This window comes from Diadema antillarum, unplaced genomic scaffold (assembly GCF_040938485.1).
Source record: "Diadema antillarum isolate AM-2024a unplaced genomic scaffold, OU_Dant_1.0 seq00001666_RagTag, whole genome shotgun sequence".
Taxonomy (NCBI): Eukaryota; Metazoa; Echinodermata; class Echinoidea; order Diadematoida; family Diadematidae; genus Diadema; species Diadema antillarum.
This window is the reverse complement of record NW_027272364.1, coordinates 792,235-813,335: the sequence shown is the minus strand read 5'-3', so window position 1 is coordinate 813,335 and position 21,101 is coordinate 792,235. Positions and strand designations below refer to the sequence as shown.

Sequence of the window (21,101 nt, the reverse complement as noted above, 5' to 3'; positions counted from 1 at the left end):
ATTCTAAGTCAGGGATGTCAGTTAGAATAAGAGAGAAAACCTGAAAATTATCGAGAAGCTGTTGTTCATAAACAGGTTTGACTGTTGATACTGTCAGGACCTGAATTCAGGCTTTTGCCTGAAAACTGGCATCCATGCCAAGTATAATTAAGTGCATACATTTAGCAATTTCTAAGGTATTGAGAAAATACTGTGATTCCAACATTACCATTTTATTCTGAACTTTGACCCTTGACCTGATGACCTAAAACTTCCCAAGAGTCTCATCGTTAGGCAATACATGTGTATAAAATGCAAACAGTTCTGATAGATATATTTTGCACCATTTCAGAGATATGGAGAAAAAGTGAAATTTTTGCACTTTCACTTGACCTTTGACGTCACAGCCCAAAACTTTCCCTGGAGAATCTTTATCTGGTAATACATGTATACACAAAGTTTCATAAATAATTTTATGCACCATAGAGATGTGGACAATGGACAGCCAGACAACCCGAAAATAAATGCCTATGAAGACACTTTATAGACACTTTGTAGACACTTTGTGACAGCTCCACCATAAAAACTCAGCTACTACAAGTGATGAGACCACAGAACGATGCAGTATTTGTAACACTCTTTCATTCAAGTAATCACACACTAAACAACATGGTGCTCATTACCGGTATACTCGAGATGAATCGACACACAAAAGGGTCACACATAAGTTTGCTCATTGATAAAGGTATTCATATGAATGGGCCTGCTAAATATGATGCGGGGAGGGTAGTTGGCTCTGATCAATGGGAATCTGGGTCTTAACTTGTGGACCAAACTGCCAACTGTAAGTAATAAAGAACATTGAAACAAAGTTCCACCAGTATTTTGATACAGGAGGTGATCATTTTGGCAGCAAAAAGCTCAGGGATATTTTTTTTTTCATTTGACTTTTGCCAGTGTAAATGGGCCCAAACTTGATACGAAGAAACAAGGAATCTCATGGAAGAAACATGTCACGTAATATTCAGCACACCTGTAACATTTCTGTTAATTTCTGAGAACAGTAAAGGTTAGACATTGTTCTGAGTAGAACTCTTCCCCCCCCCCCCCCCCACACACACACTTTTTTTTTTTAGGAAGAAAAGTTTGGGAAGCACCATACGAAAAGGTAAACTCTTGAAACAAAATGTAACAGTGCTTTTGTCCTGAAATGAAGGTGCTCTTTGTTTATGAATACATTTTCAAAGCTACTGGGTTCTTCAGAATGTTCATGTCTCTGAAGCTACAAACTCCAGAGGGTTTTATTGACTGAAACACCGCAAACACTATACTTGTAATGCATCATGGTCTATGGAAATAATAAAATCAATTCAGTTCAATATGACAGCTTCTGCCATATGCATGACTTGTATGAATAATACCATTTCTAGCTCTAATCAAACACTAGTGTTTTTTCTTGGCCATTACAGTATAACAACTCCCATGTGGACACATTCCTTTTACCTTAAGAGTTTCACTATGGAGACATATACTGTATACGCTGAAGGTTTTTCGCGAGTCAGGTGCTATGACACTGACCCTGATTTGAATGTGATGTAGGCATGTACACTTCTCCATTCAGAACACGACTTCACGACTGCGAATTTAATTGGTGCGAAATCATCGGGAATTCCTGATACGCGAAAATTTAGACTTTCAAATTATATGGCGTATACAGTATTATAAAAAAAAAAAAGATTCCTTGTGGAGACTTTCCATAAGCATACAGTTTAAATAATCACATTTGATCTGTTTTTAATATTGCTTGATTTAATATCAGCAGGCCTTGAAATAGGATTTTGGAGGGGCAAGGCCATTTAGAAAAGGGCACTTTTTCCAAGAGGCCAGCCATTAAAGGGCACTTAGGTCAGTCAGAGGGGCACCAAGGCCACATTGGAAAGGGCATATTGGGTGTTTATACGTGATGTGAATGCCCCATAGAGCTGTATGCTATCGACCGTGCTGCTACACTCCAGCAGCGCACGCACGCATAAGATCTCTCCGCAGCAGACGATGTTAGGCAGTAGGCTATACACAATACGATGCAGATTCTGTAATACAGTACGTTCTCAACGCATACGCCGCGTTCGCTTTGGAGCACTTCCGGCGCCATTTTGCTTTGAGCATGCGGGCATGAATGCAGAGCAAGAGAGATGGCAATGCTCGCAGCTGTCCGACAGGCCTGGCATTTTTTAGCATGGCTTGCGACCACTTGCTCCAACACGCCACTGCCTAGCTAGTAACTCTATGGCCGCTGCGCTGCAGAGGCAGTCGGGACGGTAAAAGCCGGTCGGGCGTACATGTACGTACACGTCGTCTCATATCTCGGAAAGATACTTTGAGTTGAATCAGATATATTGGGACGTGAGAGAACTGAAGGTATGATATTTGAGATCAGGAAAGTTGTTCAAGCTTATTAAAGTGTAGACTTTGAGAAAGGACATATTATACTTCATAAATAATAACTTTCATTCTAAAAGGGCACCACGGCCACAAGAAAAAGGGCACATTTTTTTTGGCCGTAACTTTGATCAAGGAAAAAAAGGCATTGCGGCCAACGAGAGGGGCACCGACGGCCATGGCCTTCGGTGGCCGTCGGTTAAATCGAGGCCTGTATCAGTATTGCTTAGGGCAAAATCATTTGGAATAGGGCCCCATTCATTTTAATTTTTTCCCCCATAAACAACAACACAACAGTATAACAACTTTTCACAGAGTGCAAAGATTTGCCAGCAGATTTATTTTCTAATACATAAACTGTTAGAAAATACATGTGTGCATTACATTTAAATCTGCATAAAAATGAATTGTAACAACTGACCCATGGGAGCTTGAGATCAACTGCTGCGGTCTTTGCTTGGACCAGTGGAGAGATACCCAGACCTTTGACTTCTGACCCGGGTCATCTCCACGGTCATGAGGTCGCTGACCCCCTCCTCTTGGCGGAAGATTGACTACTTTCACAGGCTTGCCTCGGCTGGTGCTCCAGAAACGCAAAGTCCTGTCCTTGCTCCCTTGTTGGGAATGTGATGAGAGCATGAAATATCAAGGATCAGGTTTTCTTCAGTTATGTAGCTTTGAGGATTATGGAGTGGTTACCTAACTATCAATTACCAACATCTTCCAACAAACATTACCTGAAATGCACTTGGCATGCAATTTTAGCTACACTCGGGCAAATATGCCTTTGAAAAGCCTTTTTATTTTCAAAATATCCATATTTTCTGTCTGCAAGATCCTTTCTTTCAAATCTTGTTCATATCTATAGGCCTACTTGCTAATATATATTCATTATAGATCTAAAGACATTTCTTGCTCTAATGCTTCATTTCACAAGGAGTTTGCAATTCAACTACATCATATGGTTTTGTGTCTGTAGCAGGAATACATTATGGCTTCATTAGTTGTATAGCTCTTTCCAGCAAGCCAAAGGTTTCCATAGCAACTCCAGGAGTTGCAATGGCTATTCTCTGTGAGGGAAGTATTTTATTCACCCTTGGAGCTTTTGTCTTATTGTGTATAAAAATGTCACAATCAATATAATTGCAATGTCTTAATGTTATATGACAGAAGAGCTTAAAGGTCACGAAACTCTGTATGAAAGAAAAAAAAAATCTATCTCATCATATCAGACGTTAGAGCTGTGAAAGACCTGGAATGCCATTTAGAATGTATGGGAGGGCCTGAAAATAATTTACAGATAGCTAATTGCTACACACAATAGAGCCTGAAATTGAATACCATGTACTGTATATGCCATACATTTCACTCTTTCTTTTTTTCTTCTTTTTTCATTTTCGCGAATTTCACAAGTTGGTTGCTTTTTGCAATGTAACAACACACAAAAATATCAACTCTGATCCCAACGTAAACTGAGACCTGCACACGTACATTTACAAACTCCGTTTATCACTGTACTCCACGGTCGCAAATTTAACCACTCGTGCACTGTCAGGAGGTTGAAATTCGCAGAATAGTAGACCTGCTAAATATATGGCATATATACAGTCCTGTCAGAGCCTGAGTTCAGACTTTTGCCTGAAAACTTGCATCCCTGAAAGATAAGACAAGGGGAGAATAATATTCCTGTACCAGAGACCAAGATGCAGCCTTCTTCCGGTGATGCCCCCGTCTCCGCCTCCTCCCCTTTCCTCCTGGAGAAAGCTTCTTCTCCCAGGAAAGGGGCCCATGCCAGAGACTGCACTTCGTCCTCATGGCCCCGCAAGAGGTGCAAGATTTGGTCCCTCTTGGCCAGAGCATCTACTAGAAGAATCCGGCCATCCTTATACCTGCATGGCATACAAGTGTAGGACACATAGAAATTAGCATTTTATCAGAACCTATTATCATTATTTTTGTGCCATTAAGAAATGATTCGCTCTGTTTGCAAACGGCACAAAACAGCACTTTTTTAGCACTTTCATATTTCGACAAACATTTTATGCATTTGAAAGTGAAGCACTACTCTATGGTCAAATGGACTTTAAAAGTAGTAGCATCGTTCTGGATGAGATGGGGGATCCAAATTGTTATTTTTTGTGACATAATTAGAAACCACTTACGAAATATCAAAGGGCATACAAGTCCAAGAGGAATTCAAAGTTTATTTGATGAAAATTGTTTTGAAATGGCTGAGGTATCCAAAAACAAAGTAAAACAAAGTGGTCCTAATAAAAAGTTGATCCAACCTTTTATTAGGGCCTCTTTGTCTTTGGATATCTAAGCCACTTCAAACCCGATTTTCATCAAATATATTCTGAATCCTTTTAGAATTGTATGCTCTTTCATATTGCATATTAAAGTGTTTCTCATTATCTCACAAAAAATATTTGTAAACTGGAAGCCCCATCTCAACCAAAACTATTCAGTCACCCCTTTAACTATGTGCAGTAAAAGCAGATGAAAAGTACTATAGATAACAGCTTCAACCACAACAGACATAAAATGAGAGAAAGTCTAAAGTCCAACATATAATGTATCTGTAGGAAACAGTAAAACTGGTCATATTCCAATCTTCACAAACTACCCTTGAATTCAAATTGAATGTTTAAAAAAACAACAACCATAAAATAGCTTGTAGCCTTCTTATCAAATTATTGTTTTTAATAAATCAGGGGCCTGTTGTACAAAAAGATGCAATGAAAGCTAAGTCAGATATCAGCCACTCAGAACTGAGTATTCAGGGAGTTAAATATTAGATTTTCTGACTTCCGTTTGATCTCAATTTAGTTGCAACAGGGCCTAGAAATTCCAGCTTTGAAGGGGTAGGGGTTTAAGTTGCTATAAAGCTAGCAACAACAAAAAAAAAAACCAATGTTTTTTATCATTTTTGTCATACCAGCAAGAAAATTTATGGCTATTATGACATTATCTCAAATGTTTGCAAAACATGTGACTTACAACTGTGTCACTGCTTATGTAAACATTTAATACTATGGAATTCTAAATACTAAAGCTTACCGGTACTGATCCTTACCTCACATGAGCCTACCTCAACAAAGTGTGGAAACAGTTAAAGGGACATTCCAGATGATTTTTATAATTTCACGTCATGTAGTACATAAATCAACAGCTCCATGTATAGATTTTGTGGAATTTATTGTGGTTCTTGCGCAGAGAAACAAAACTTTGAAAAACCTTAAACAAATCACACTGAACAAGGATGATGACATAGGAGGCTCACATATTTCAGAAATGTAGCAGAGTAATCCATTACTATTTACCGCTTGCTTGCGAGTTCACCTGTGTATAATATATGCATGCCTTCTTCTTTTGTTCTGCTTATTTGAGCCACAACTAATGCATTCTTATGGTGACCCTGCCATGTCATCATCCTTGTTCATTGCAATTTGTTATAAATTTCAAAAATATTCTTATTCTTCATCCCAATTACCACAAATTCTGAAACTCTGTCTTAAGTATAACTGATTTATAGTTGTTCATACGTAAAAATCTGAAAATCATCTGGAGGTCTCCTTTAACCATGCTAAGAGAAATTCCAATCACATGAAACTATTTTCCAGCTTGAATAACCTGAGCTTTGTGGTCCTACATTATACCAATTTGGTAGTATCTGATAGAAAAAGGGTACAATGAAAGGTTTATGGATAACAAGTAAATCCTTCAAAACTGAAAAAAAAAAATGTGTGTGCGATCGGACTTACCATCATTACAATATATACCCCCCCCCCCCAACTCTCCAAAAGATAGTTTTAGGTTGGCATTCTGGAAATATTTCTTTAGCACAATTATATAATTTGTTTATATATCTTAAAGGGATGGTACAATATTGGTGGAGATGAGAATTGGGCTTTTAACTCTTTGCGAGATACGAAGAAAAAACTTCTGATATAGTACAGAGCATACCATTTTAAGAGGAATTCAAAGTTTATTTGATAAAATCTGGTTTGGAATGACTGAAACATCAAAACACAAAGTAAAACAAAGCGATCGTAATAAAAGGTGGGTCCCACACTTTATTAGAATCGCCCTATTTTGGATATTTCAGCCATTTCAAAACCAATTTTCATCAAATAAACGTTGAATTCCTCATGGAATAACATGCTCTTTCATATTTCATAAGAGGTTTCTCATTATCTCACTAAAATGTTAGAAACCTGAAAATAGGTCTCAACCAAAACTATACCATCCCTTTATACATGTAGTGACTTTAAAACAGGCAAAACTTTGAATATTTGAGAAATCCTTCAACCATTTGAATGTCACAACACACTTCATTTGGCAAAGCTTTCAATTTTGTAAAATTGAGTCCCCACAACATTACACTTAATGCTTTCAATGTGTTCTTTGTTTGCTTTAAGGCTTGGATAAAGAACTATGAAATTCAGGTAATGGATTTTTATTTCATTTATTTATTTATTTATTTATTTATTATACAAATAATGAATGTTTATGAGTGCAATGGACAGAATATTTCATTAGGTGAAAGATGAAATGATCCATTCAACGAGGCTGCGGCCTCGTTGAATGGATCAAACATTTCATCTTTCACCGAATGAAATATTCTGTCCATTGCACGAATTAAAAACATTTATTATTCGTTTTATATAACGCCTGAAAGAGATCCTTGTCCTTTCATGTTTTATTAATTTAGAATCAAAAGAGAATCTGAGATCGCGAGAGTGCTCACTGGAGTGCTTTAGGCTATTATCAGTAGCGCACTGTCGCATACATACACTGCAACACGTACATGCAAGCATATACACCTAGTAAGCCGGGCTCGCAGTGAGCGTGCAATGGAGCAAATCGTATGGATCCAAAATTGCACGGTAAATGGAACCACAATTGCACGGATGATGACGTCATAGTGAAATGGGCCGAATAATCGATGTCAAACAACCAATCAAATGGCAAGGATCTCCTCGGTCGTTATATAATATTTTCTATATACTATAGTGTTGTTCATGGATTGTGCAGATGTACATGACGGTCTATAAAGTTGTATGTGAGTAGCAGTCTTTTAATGATGCACTTTATTAATTGTTTTTTTCTTCCCTAGAGTATCATAGTACTTTGGGATTGATAAGTCTCTCGCATAAGATGTTCGTGGTTGGTTGGAGTACCCGTATTGTTTGTTTGTTTGTTTGTGTGTGTATGTGTGTAACAATCCTTCATTATTTTCAGACTTCTAATCCACCTGCATGTTTTTGATAGCAATAAACCTGTTCTATTCTATTCTATTCTCATCTGTCTGCATGTTTTTGATGGCAATAAACCCATGCTGTTTCCTTCTCTTCTCTTCTCTTCTCTTCTCTTCTCTTCTCTTCTTCTCTCTTCTCTTCTCTTCTTCTCTCCTCTTTTCTTTTTTCTTTTCTTTTCTATATCTACCTGCCCAATCCAGCAGGTTGATAAAATACAATCCTTGAGTACATTCTAATCTTAGGTAGCTATTACACATAGACTACTGTAACTGAGCATTTCTACACAAACATAGCAATGAGGTGAATTTTCCTGCATGTGTCTGTATTTCTTGAAAAAAAAAAACCTAATCAATCAATACTAGTACAGGTTTAGACATTACATTAACCATGGAAAATAAATTTATTTTATTGGTATTTATAAGCAATTTGGTAATGAATTATATTACCACACTTGTAAGAAAGGAAATGTATGACAATCAATTAAGAAAAAAAAATAACTTGCTTTTATCCATGTAAAGAAAGCATTAGGGAATATCATGACAGTGAAAAGTGTATTGCAGGAAACAATCAAGCTGCGAGCGTTTAAGAAAAAAAAAGGTTTCTGTTTAGACACCTAGGGTGGTATTCTGAAATCCTTCCTAGGAAGAAATTTCTTCCTTAGTCAGGACTTTTCCCTAGGTGGTATTCTAAAAATCTTCCTAAGTTTCTTCCAAAGTGTCTTCTTAACTTTTTTCCTAAACTTAGGAAGAAACTCAGGATGATATGCTAATGAGGATGAGAAATGCAAATTTCTGATTTAGGAAGAAGTTGGTATTCTAGAAGCACTTAGGAAAGAATTTTAGGAAGATATTTAGGAAAGCCCCAGCCCTGTCCTAAGTGTGTTGTCAAGATAGAGCAAGCTGCAAAACATCGTGATAGGTGCTTGTCATTCAATGTGCGCAAAACGTACTTTGATGCGTGAATTGGGCATGAGAAAGGGGACGTGCCACACACGCGTGGATTTAACCCTTATACTGTACGTCATACATTTATGCAATTGTCATTGGTTGGTTCCTTATGATACGGCATTTCGTATTGGCTTAAGAAAGGATGTGGGCGGGGAAAAGGATGGCCTAATTTGCATTTAGAAGTTCCTAGGAAGAAATTTCAGAATACCAATTCTTTCCCAGATACTTCCTAAAGGCCGTGTCACACCAGCCTTGCGTGTGACTTGCAAAGAACACTTTTGACTACCCGGAGGTCCCCGTAGATGATCCGCACATGACAGTACCTAGCATGTATCTCAAAAGTCATCGCCCGGAGGTGCACATGCATATTTTTTTACCCGCAACCATGTTTAGGCCCTGTCACACCTTTCCGGGCAAGCTACTCGGGCTTGTTACATGTAGGGATTTTCTAGCATACCGGACATTCCTGAGGGCGGAAAAGGATTTGTGCGAGTCAGCGCATGTGTCTTACTTGCTGGACGCGCTATACTTGCGAGTATACTGTGTGACCTTTGTACCAGTCGCGTGGGGGCTGACAACTCAGTGAAGGAATTCCCCTAATGGAATGGCTGAAATCTCACAGAATTTCATTATCTTGGCTGCATACGGGACTGCGAAGTACCTGCGTGGGAATTGCATGGGAAGTACTGCCGCTAAGGGTCTCCTACTGGCGTTCTGCGTGGACCTCTACGGGCATTCCCGGACTCACCCGGAAAAAAGTTTTGGTCATGCTCAAAACTTGGCTGCGGTTAAATCGGACTTGCGTGAGCACCTCCGGGCAACTACGTGCTAGATACTGTCAGGTGCGGACCAACTGCGGAGAGCTCCGGGGAGTAAATTTGTTTCCCCGCAAGTCAAGCCGCAGAAGTTCCCCCGTACGGTACGACAAGGCATGAATGAAAACTGCAAACATTCTTGTTCGCCCACTGAAAATCTTCTACATGCTGGAAACTACCTCCTCGCCACAAGCCCGCGTAGCTTGCCCGGAATGGTGTGACACGGCCTTAACTTTCTGACTTAGGAAGAAACCTAGGAAGTAACTGAGGAAGATTTCCAGAATATCACCCCTATTTTCTTGATATGTAAGGCTATGATGAGCTGTGTCACAACAGTTCATTGCCTGCTTTTCAAAGAGCTTTGCTAGAAGTATTAAGATGTATAATGTGTTTTGATGGATATTATACTTTAAATAATGATAAATATCCCATTGTGAAAAAAAGAACAAAGTGGGAAAAAAAATTATCAAGCATTATTCAAGCTCTAAGTTTAGAGAATGTCATCAAGTGCATGGGACATTTAACCATTCATGCAATTAAATTTTGAAAGGCACTGGCTGCAAACAAAAAAAGGGTATAAGATGCTATAAACTTGACACAAACCTTTTCAGAAACTTGAGAACATTTGGAAATCTCCAAAACATGAATGGCTGTGTTTGTGTGTATGAAGCAATCAGTTGAGAATGATGAGGGCGTTTATAAAGTTGCCACTAAAACCATAGTGTTCGAGGCACCTAACGCCCTTTTCATTCTCACCCGAGTTGACCCAACGAAATGGTGTTGAAGGCACCTACCCGACTGCAAGGATCGTCGCCTTGTGAGGGCTGCAGGCCAGAGAGTACACTGACGCTTTGTCTGGCTTCAGGATCATGGTGTCATTGCTGGACACATTCCAGTAAATGACATGGCCCTGGTCATCTCCAGCCACGATGATATTGTGGTCAGCTCGGGACCAGTCAATGACCGTTATCTTGTTCTGTTATGATTGAGGGGGGGGGGGGGAGGAATTCAATTTTGTGTCTCAAATGAATATGACACTGACAGGAAAATTTCTTTACAAACCTTTAGAATGCCATCAATCTCTTATGTATGTTTATTTGTCCTGAAACTACTCATCTTGACAGTGCTATGCCTATATATCAAAGTAAAGTTGACAATGAATATCAAACTGCATTTGAGGATAGATGCACATACACAAAAATGACAAACAAGAGAGTGAACACACACACCCAAAATAATACAGTAACATGACAGTAGATATTTTCTTGCACAAGATGAAAGGATACACATGACCACCAAATGTGAAGGCAAAGCTCATCATTGACATTAGACCTACTTAACTGTATAACAAAATTCATTTACTTCATTTGCAGCATGATATTCTCGTGAATTGGAGGTGACAGCCTTTATACTTGGCAAGAAATTGTTGTGAATTGGGTTGCATACAGTAGTGTAGACAATATCTTCTTCTTCTTCTTCCAGGTAGAGTGCAGCTTCAAGTTTTGAAGATTATCGCACTGTGAAATGCGGGTGAGTGTGTGGACCCTCACACACGTCTACGACAAGATAGCTTTCATGCAAGTGCGTATATACAACGTGTAAGTAAAAATTTGTGTCCTCTGGAGACAAAACTATTTCTTCTTCCCACTCAAGACAAGCCAGAAGGGGTCGAGAGAAGAAGAAGAAGCTGGGTCCTCTTGGAGGCTGTTCCAGTCCTTACAGGTCCTTGGGAAGAAGGAAGAAGCATATGCCTGATTGCTACATTGGATCGTCTGCAGTCGAGAGCCTTGTCCTCTAGTGGCTGATGTCCGTTTGCTGAGGTAGGACTGCCAAGCGATGTCAACAAGGTTGAAGCGGATGCGATACAACATAGCCAGGCGGCTGTGAAGGCGTCTGTCCTGCAAGGAATGCCACTGCAGGTTGTTAAGCATGGCTGTCACACTGGATGTTTGGTTGAAGTCACCTGTCACATAGCGGGCACACCTTCGCGGGACCATCTCAATCTTGTTGATGTTCCGCTGAGTGTGTGGGTCCCATGCTGTTGCAGCATATTCCACCACTGGTCGGACATATGTGAAGTAAGTGGCCTGCTTGATGTGACGGTTACAGTGTTTGAAGTTACGACGTAAGAAGCCAGTAACAGAGTTAGCCTTCTTCACTGTGGTATCAACGTGAGAGTTGAAGTTAAGCTTGCAGCCGATGTGTAGGCCGAGGTATTTTGCGGAACCCACCACTTCGAGATCATGCCCATGGATGTTATACTGGCCAGTAACTTGCTTCCTCTTGTTGGTCACGCGAAGGATCTGGCATTTAGAAGGGTGAAATTCCATCTTTCATTTGCTCTCCCATTCCTGTAGCCGGTCTAAGTCTTCCTGAAGATTGGTACAATCTTGGGCTGACCTAATGCGCCTGTAGAGCAGGCAGTCATCAGCGAAAAGGCGTGTTGTCGAGTGCTCAACGCTGTCTGGTAGATCGTTGATGTAGATCAAGAAAAGGAGTGGGCCTAGGGCACTGCCCTGTGGTACTCCGGATGTAACCTTGATCTCCTGACTGATCTGGCCCTCAAGTACGACTTGTTGGGTACGGTCGCTCAGGAAGCTTTTGACCCATCTGAGAGTAGTGCCGCGTATGCCATAGCAGTCTGCTTTGAGTAGAAGTCGCCGGTGAGAGACTTTGTCGAATGCTTTCGCAAAGTCCAACAGTATGCAATCTATCTGTTCCTTGTCGTTGAGCCCTTTTGCCAGGTCATTGATGGTGAGGATGAGCTGGGTTTCACAGGATCTTCGCTTTCTGAAGCCGTGTTGTGCGTCTGACAAGATGTTGTGTTCAATGAGGTGATGGATGACAGCACAATGCACCACATGCTCGCATAATTTGGACAGGATTGCAGTGAGTGAGATTGGCCGATAGTTCGCCGGGTTGGACTTGCATCCCTATTTGTGGATTGGTACAACAAAAGCTTTCTTCCAATGAGATGGAATGCTGCCCTGGATGAGGGAGGCCTGGAAAAGCAAGGTGATGACAGGTGAGATCTGGTAAGTCGTCTCCTTGAGTAGTCGAGCAGAAATGCCGTCTGGTCCGGTGGCTTTGTATGGCTTCAGTCTTTTCATCAGCTTTTCTACTCCAACATGGCTATCTGAATTATCGATATGTCAGGCATGGTTGGGTAAGGATTTGGTCCCAGGTCTGGCAGGGTGTTGTCGTTGTCAGATGTGAAGACTGAGGAAAACTGCCTGTTCAGGATCTGAGCTTTCTGCTTTGGGTCACAATGCAGTATGTTGCCTTCCTTCAGTGGTGCTACTCCCAAGTGGTCACACCGCATGGTCTTGACAAGCGCTCCCAAGCGCTTGTTGCAGCCTGCGTCATTGCTGACAAGGTCTGCAATGTATTTGTTGTAGGCCTGTCTACAGACTTTCTGGGCTTTCTTCTTCAAGATGTTGTAGCGGTGCCACGAAGATGTCGCCTTAGCCTTCTTGTATGCTCTGGCCTTCCTTCGGCATATGCGCTTGGTAGCGGTGTTGAACCAGCACTGATTGAGTCTTGTTGACGACATCTTTTTAGGAACGTTGTCTGTGAGGATCTTTTCCAAGCCTTGTTGGATCTCATTTAGGAGCGTTTCCACTGGGGTTGATGTATTATGAGACTCCATGAACTGGTCTGCCCATGCCTCAGCATCACTATGAAGTGCTTCAAGGTTGGCTTTGTTCCACAGAAAAATCTCTCTCCGTGTTGGTTTATTCCTGTGGGCCCTGCTTGTCATGTCCATGAATATCACATCGTGATCACTCAGACCGGGCATGGGTTCACATTGCCTGGCTAGTGTTGGACGATTTGTGATGATGACATCCAGTGTATTTTCCCCTCTGGTAGGGAAGTTGACAATCTGCTCAACTCCAACGTCTCCCAAGGTCGTGTGATGTGAATCTTAATTTCGCAAATCTTGCTTTGGCCAAATTTTGGCTCTCTCAAAATCAGAATTCACGCGAACACTCCTCATTTTACTGTAAATTAAGCGAGGAAAAGGCTTTATTTTTTCATTCACATACGTGTGACGAAGCTGTAGGCTATTGATTGAACAAGAGTCAAAGCATTGACCATTGTATCTAACAATAACATTGAGAATCAGCTGGAATTGATAACCACATACTAGAACTAGTACTAATATAGGCCCCTCATTTGAGTATAGATCGAACGTCTAATTTTCTAGTTGTCTCACATATTAAAAGTCGAACACAATAAATAAGTTTTAGTCTATTATAGTCTACCTTGAATTTTTGATAAATTTCGTTTAAATCCGTTACCTCTTGAAATTTCTGTTGCTGCAGAACCGTTCTTTGTCTCAAATTCCAAATCTTGATCGTGGCGTCGTCTCCGCCGGTCGCGCACAGATGTGTCGTCCCGGCGGCTCGGCAGCACGAGACAGCCGTAACCCGCTCGGTGTGTTCGCTCAAACTGCCGACAAATGTTGGCGGAGTAGACCTCACATCGAGCAGGAATACATTATTTCTCGTGGCAAACGCAAAAATTCCCCCATCACTTATTGCACTGGCACCTGAGAAGTACCAATTTGGAGACGGTGGTAAGATATTCATGTCCAATTGTCATTTATGCGCATTTACGGAGACAAACACAGCCAACGATATAGCTACGATGCACGTGTCCATTACAAACCATTTACCGGGTGCATGCTGCCAGCATGCGCATTTATTATGCAGCAGTGAGATGACAGTTCGGCCTCTCGAGCTGGCTAGATGAGCTAGTCGTTCTCGGAGCTCGGAGCAGTAGACACCGTACCCCAAAGGCAACGCGGACATTGACGGTGCACGGTGAAAATAAGTATCGTGGATGTATGGGCCGCCACGTGACGATTTTCGTATGTTGTCGGTGACCTACGGTCCTAATACGCAGGAGTCCTGTAAACGGATACATAAAGAGAAACGCACATTTTTAAATAAGAGGAGAGAGGGAAAGAAAAAGAGAGAGGGAGGAAAACCTAATTTGTATCAGATTAAAAGGAGAGCAATCAATTTGTAAGGTAATTATAGAATAATCAACTAACTTTTGAAAGTTTGATGTCCATTCACATTAAAGTTAAATAAGATATTTTATCCTTATGTTATTCCAATATACCCAAGTATTTCAAAAGTGCCTTTATTTTCTAATGAGAGATCTGTTCATATACACCACAACAAAAAGTACATGTTGAGGCCCATAACTAGAAGAAGGGGGGGGGGGGGGCAAAATTTGAAATAGTTGGCCTTTTTATGAAAATTACTCCTGGATCGTGTACACCTAGAGGGGTAGGCCCTATATATTTCAAACATAAAAATAAATTAACATTTTACCTGTAGTTCGTGTAATGTATCAGACAAAAAGAATCCATGCCTGCACTGTAGCAGATATAGGATCTATACACAGGGTTTAACCGCTTGGGGCTCCCACTTTTTTCTTCTTCTGTTTTTTTTTACCCCGGAAGTGGCACCAGAAAAACGTGGGTAAGCTTTTTTGTTGTTTTTTTCATGCCGCTGAAGGCTTTTTTTTTTTTTTTTTTTTGCTTGTTTGTTTCGGTCTGTTTGTGTGTGTTTTTTTTTTCTTTTTAGCTGATGAAACCCGGAAGTGGCACCAGAAATACGGCCCTGTATAGTGCCCTATGACCTATTATCTAGTACCAAATTCAGCATACATGCTTGATGGTTTATATTGCTGACTAATAATAATATCAACAATCTCTTTCAGGTTTATCATTTCCTGGTAATGAATGTGAAGGAATGTAAACGACGTTAGTTGAATTCATCGCCGAGAACAGAATTGTTTCCATAGGGTGCAAGAAAAATGTTCCAAATCTGAGGGAACTCGCAAGAGAGGCGGAGCGGTGTGGGAGGATTATCCCTTCCCACGCGACGGAACTTTTTATTTTTCAGAATTGAAATGCAACGATCCGATATACACATGAATATTTGGGAAATTTTCAATCAAAGAAGTCAGACGATTCGGGGTGATTATTTAACCAAGTTGCAAGAAAAAGCGTCAAACAAACAAAATTTTGTAAGTGTGGCTTATTTCGTTCATCTTTATACTCTGGACAACATATACTTGTAATAAGTGTAATAGTAAGTGCAGCGATCAAGCAGAGGGGATGTGGAAGCCCCCCCCCCCCCATAAACAGGAACTTTTATATTCTAAAAATCTAAATTCAGCGGTTTGGTGCACACTTTTTGAGTGGAAAATTATGAAAATTGTAATAAAAATGGTAAGATAATATTGGTTATTATTATATTCAAGTTGAAAAAAAAAGAGGCACCAAATTGACAAACTTATTTATTACCATTTGCAGATGAAACAAAAACCCAGCATTATAGTGCTTCAAAATAGTTCTAAAATGTGAGTTAGGGATAGAAACAACCAATGTAAAAATTTGAATCAGTTAATCCATGTTAAGTACATCGTTTAAGATACAAAATGTGAACAATAGTTATGATAAAAATGTTTCCAGACTAAACCGTCTATACAGTTATGGTTTACTGAGAAAAACAGTGATATCTCCTTATATTTTACGCTTTATTGCAAAATTTTTATAAGGTAGGATGTTTTGTGATACAACTGACCTATACACATATGTATAAAATGTGATATTCTTGAACATTTTTAAATCACTCCTCCCAAAGGTATACAAAACCTAATGTTTAAAAGGTCCCTGGATAACTGTTGACCTCTACTGATGCCTTTTGGTGTGTATAAAAATTAAATCACTATGTCCTTCATGGAAATATGCCATTTTTTCTCTTGAAAAGGAAAAATCCCCAGAAAATCTGTGTTCATATTCTCGCTGTGATACCCTCCTGCATGTATAACACTTAAGAGCTGAACAATATTAGACACAATTATTTTTCTGCCTTTATGTATCTGCACTTACAATATATGTCCATTTTTGTGCAAATGTTTCTGACAATTTTTGACATAGGCGCATGCAATAAATGATAAAGCAAATAGCTGTGCCTGTTGTTCAGATCAAGTGTTATATATAAACAGCGGGATATAAAAGATGTTCTGGTTGATGTTTTTTTTTTTTTTGAGGTTGGGCTTGACAGGGTACGGAAAAAAAAATGAAAACAAAAATGTTTGAATATATGAAGCATATTTTCATGATCTTTGAAACCCTCCTATATTTTTCTTCCAGAACGCATGGATAGTGTAACAAGTTTTGTTTGAAGCTATATACACAACCATTATACTCAAGATCATTTGTGATTTTTTTTTGTACTAAAAGTATTCTGTTATGTTCTGTTAAAGAAAAAACATATAATAATAATAATAATAATGATAATAATAATAACAATAATAATAAGGTCTTATTTACCCAGGGTAGTCTCTTCAGTGTTTAATACCACTGCTCTACCAGAGGGCCCTGCAGGACGTAAGCACTGGCATGGGCGGGATTCGATCTCGGGTCCTCCGATCGGGAATCGGGAGTCTTATCCATTATGCCACAGTGCCCCCAAATGAATTGCATGATGGGGAATTCATATAATTAACATTAGTGCCAAGGTATGATTAAACTTCTTCATTACCTCTAATTTTCATCATACAGTCAACCATTATACTCATGATTATTTGTATTTTTCTTGTATTCTGTTATGTTCTGTTGAAGAAAAAAAAATCAAATGAATTGCACGGTGGGGAATATAATTTACATGAATGGCAAGTTATGATTGATCAAAAATCATATATCTTTCGTGCTTGTCTTGTATAATTAGCTGTTGTTGTTTTGTTTTTTTTAGCTCAGGGTTGACCTTCAAAAATAATTCGGAATACAGAGCGAATGATATTTATAATCATAATGCTAAGCTGATTCTAATCATATCTCGCAGGAGTTCCCATGCGACGTCCAGAAATTCTTTAGTCTGTTTTTGTTTAATCTCTTATACTGCTTGTGGATATAAAGTCATCAGTAATTTACAGCTTTAGCGCTCGAAGTATATAGAACACTGCTGTAAATAGCTGAACGTGATTTCATACACATTCTGGCGCCACTACTTGATGAATATACTAAAATCGAGGCAATGCTTATGGATGATGATGGTGAAAAACAAGATGGCCCCCAATCTTGTCATCGACCGTTCATGCATGTAACGCGATATGATCATAACAGCCACATCTCTGCTGGAGCCGTGATTTTATGGGCCGTGTGTTTAGGGTACTAATAAGGTGCACCGAAGCTTGGCTGGGTATAACCATCTACGGAGCCATAGCTCTCATTGTATAACCGCAATAACGATAAACAGGTGCAATGTCAAGTTCATAAGCATATGTACGTACATGAATGTTCTATATCTTGTGGCCTATACTGCGGGATAGAAATAAAATGTTTCGTCTGCGAAAGGACAGCCTTATGTGATAACATCAACTGATGTGCAACCATGAATGATTGCAGAATTGTGTTGTTTTATTTTTCTTTCTCTCTCTTCTTTCTTTAAAACACAACAACAACCGAATAATGACGTGTTTCAACGTATATACTGAAGCAATGAAAATGACAATGTCACTGCGTGAAGACAGAAAAAATAACAAAATTTCACTCAGTCAGACAGAAAAATATTTGTATTTATGACAATCAGATACTAGGTGAGCTAATTTATTGGCCCCGACAATCTCCCATTGTACCATGTGCACACGTGATTCTTCACATATTTTTCTAATAAGAAAGTAAAATGTGTATAACATAGATCATCATGCATGTATGCACATCAATAATCGTGCTGTCATACTTCAAATCATAACTTTTAGTGGAGAAGGGATGACATCACAGTATTGTCCGACTCTGATCAGGTTTCCTCTGATCTGTGCCTGTTATTAACGATAAAAATGCCCTCTTTTGTGCATATCCTCATGCAAAAGAAAAAAATCACAATAACGTGCGTAAAAAAGACAGCTAATCAAGCTATAGATTTTACAGAAATGCATTCTCGCAAATAAGATATTAAGTAATTTCACTCATACAAATTTAACGATTACTTCAGTCTTAAGAGAAAGTGATACAAAATGGAGTAATATGTTATTACAATGTTTAAATGCTTTATTATGTCTATGATCATTTAAGTTTAACTACAGTCAAACCTGCCTTTGCTGCCATCTGCTGCCGTATGCGGCCACGAAAAAAAAAAAAATCCCCCGGGAGAAAAGTCATGAAAAAGACTGTGGCTATAGCGGCCACCTGTCTAGAACGGCCACTTTTTCGTCTCCTTTTGGTGGCCAGTATCCTTTTATAGACAGATTACTGTTTCATCCAGGGCTCGACATTAGTGATGGCCCGGTGGCCCCATACGGGGCCACTAAAAATTGATGTTGGGCCATCAAACTTAAAAAAAGGCTATCTTTTAGTGGCCTGATCGGGCATCTTATAAAATTCAAAATGAAGGTTTGTATTACTTTCAAAAAATTTTAGGTCCCCACATTTCTCTTTCTGGTCACCAAAATCTCAAATTTTAGGATTCAATTCAATTCAAACATAGTTTATTTCCAATCAACGAAAACAAAACATAGTACAATGTATACATGTCATGAAATAATATTGTTCAAACATTTGCAAAAGATTCATGTAGTATCCGAGAAAAATTATATAACAACATATTCAATAATTAGGAGGAACAATGCATATATACTTTGAGGGCCTGCGGAAAATAGATTCGTTTATGGAAAATAGTGATCCACTAAAAAGCAAAGCTTGTGGGACGTGGATCGCTATAAATAATGAGTAAATAACATGATTATTCGAGGTTTTTTTTAATAACTATTGTATATGATATAGATTAATTAAGTCATTTGTAAAGATATACATATAGTTATATTGAGATACGCAGGTCGGAAAAAATAAAAAATAAATTAGAATATCAATGCTAATGCCCGGACACTGTTCACTGAACCACGTGTATATACCGGGAAAATATGACAGGGACAACACACGCACGTACACACATTACCCATACACATAATTATAAGACGCGAGACAGTACCGAGAGGAGAGAAGACGGTAACAATACAAGTCTACGAAGAACAAAGACAGGAAAGGAAGAGGAGAGAAGAAAGAAGAGATGTCTGCATATACAGAACACGCCAAGTGCTGCGACATCAGGGCAGGTGAAAGCTCTAGCATGAATTAAAGCATCTAGAATTATAAGTATGGAGAGTAGGTGTTTTCTGAATGTGTATTCAAAATGTATCAAATTTGGGGGAATCTTTTAAACTAATATCTAGATTATTCCAAAGTCTGGGTCCGGTATAAAAAAATGTACTTTGGTTAAGGGCATGTGCGGTTCTCATTAATGGAAGATGAAATTCGTCGGATCGTCGCGTGGGATAGTTATGTACATAATTGTTTCGATGAAATAAATCGTGAAATATTTTAGGTAAAAGATTGCTGTTATAATCAAACATAAACTGGCCAAGTTGAAAACATACAAATATTTTATTTTTCGTATTTTATGGTCAAAAAACATAGCATCTGTATGTTCTCGGGTACGTAGATTAAAAACCATTCTGAGCGCTTTCTTTTGCAATAAAAAAGTTTATCAAGAAATATCTGATATGTATTACCCCAAGCAAGGATCCCGTAGTTTAAATAAGGTAGTATCAAACTAGAATACAGAGTTAATAATGCAGATGAAGGAAGATAATATTCTAATCTGTTCATTACGCCAATATTACGTGAAATAATTTTACATATGTTATCAATATGATTCCTCCATGAAAACTTGTTATCAACACAAACACCAAGAAATTTAAAGGAAGAAACTTCTTCTATAGGGGAGTAGTATCAAAATAGTAATAATTCTAATAATAATAATAATTGTTTTGGATATAAACTCCAAATTTTATTGTCCAAGAATGGAAATTCTTTTTGCCCAATATTGATCGTGGGCCCGGCAGCCACTGAGCAGCGCCAGATCGACGTTGCTCTAATCTTTTCAACTGTTGAACGGCAAACAAGGTATAAGCAGCAACTCCCATCTTTTAACGTCTTTTGGTATGACGCGGCCATAATGGGATCAGTAATTTGGCGAGAAGTATTCCATGGTTAATCGTGTCAAGGCCTTGGAGAAGTCCAAGAAGATACATATTGTGTGTGAAAATGTGTCGAGTGCGTGTGTGACTTTGTCGATGAGGGCGAGTTTAGTGCGTGCGTTGTGCTGTGATTTTCCCTGAATCCAAATTGAAAATTTGAAAATATGTCGCAGGTTTTAAGAAAACGCACTGTCCTGATGTAAACTATTCTTTCGAGAATCTTAGAAATAGAAGATAATATAGAGATGGGTCTATAGTTATTGACATCATCCTTTCTTATATAAAATTAGGAATTACTTTCGCAATTTTCATTCTATTTGGCACATGGCCAGTTGTATAAGCGATGAGTTGTTAATGTGTACTATAAGGGATCCACTATTTGTGGAATTATGTTTTTTATCAAGTGGTTGTCAATTCCGTCGTGGCCAGGACTTTTTCCTTCTTTCAAATTGGCAACGATCTTTGTTATTTCTTCTTTATATGCATGGATCAAAAAATATAGTTTTGGAGTTAGATGTATCTAAAAAAATCACTAAAAGATTTACTAGAAAAAGGAATATTTTGAGAAAGATTTTTTCCAATTGAAGAAAAGAAGTCATTGA

At 38.9% G+C, this 21,101-nt stretch overlaps 1 protein-coding gene across 1 annotated transcript in view; it reads right to left on the bottom strand.

Annotated features, from left to right (window-relative positions):
- The window catches only part of LOC139711530 (gem-associated protein 5-like), a gene marked incomplete at its 5' end in the record, with an annotated part of 53,276 nt that extends 39,237 nt beyond the window's left edge, over window positions 1-14,039 (bottom strand). The window contains 4 exons of the mRNA XM_071623406.1: window positions 2,840-3,032; window positions 4,111-4,307; window positions 10,236-10,417; window positions 13,743-14,039. Of these exons, the coding sequence (XP_071479507.1) occupies window positions 2,840-3,032; window positions 4,111-4,307; window positions 10,236-10,417; window positions 13,743-14,039 (869 nt within the window). The remainder of the gene's footprint in view (window positions 1-2,839; window positions 3,033-4,110; window positions 4,308-10,235; window positions 10,418-13,742) is intronic.
- Between the last annotated feature and the right edge of the window lie 7,062 nt (window positions 14,040-21,101).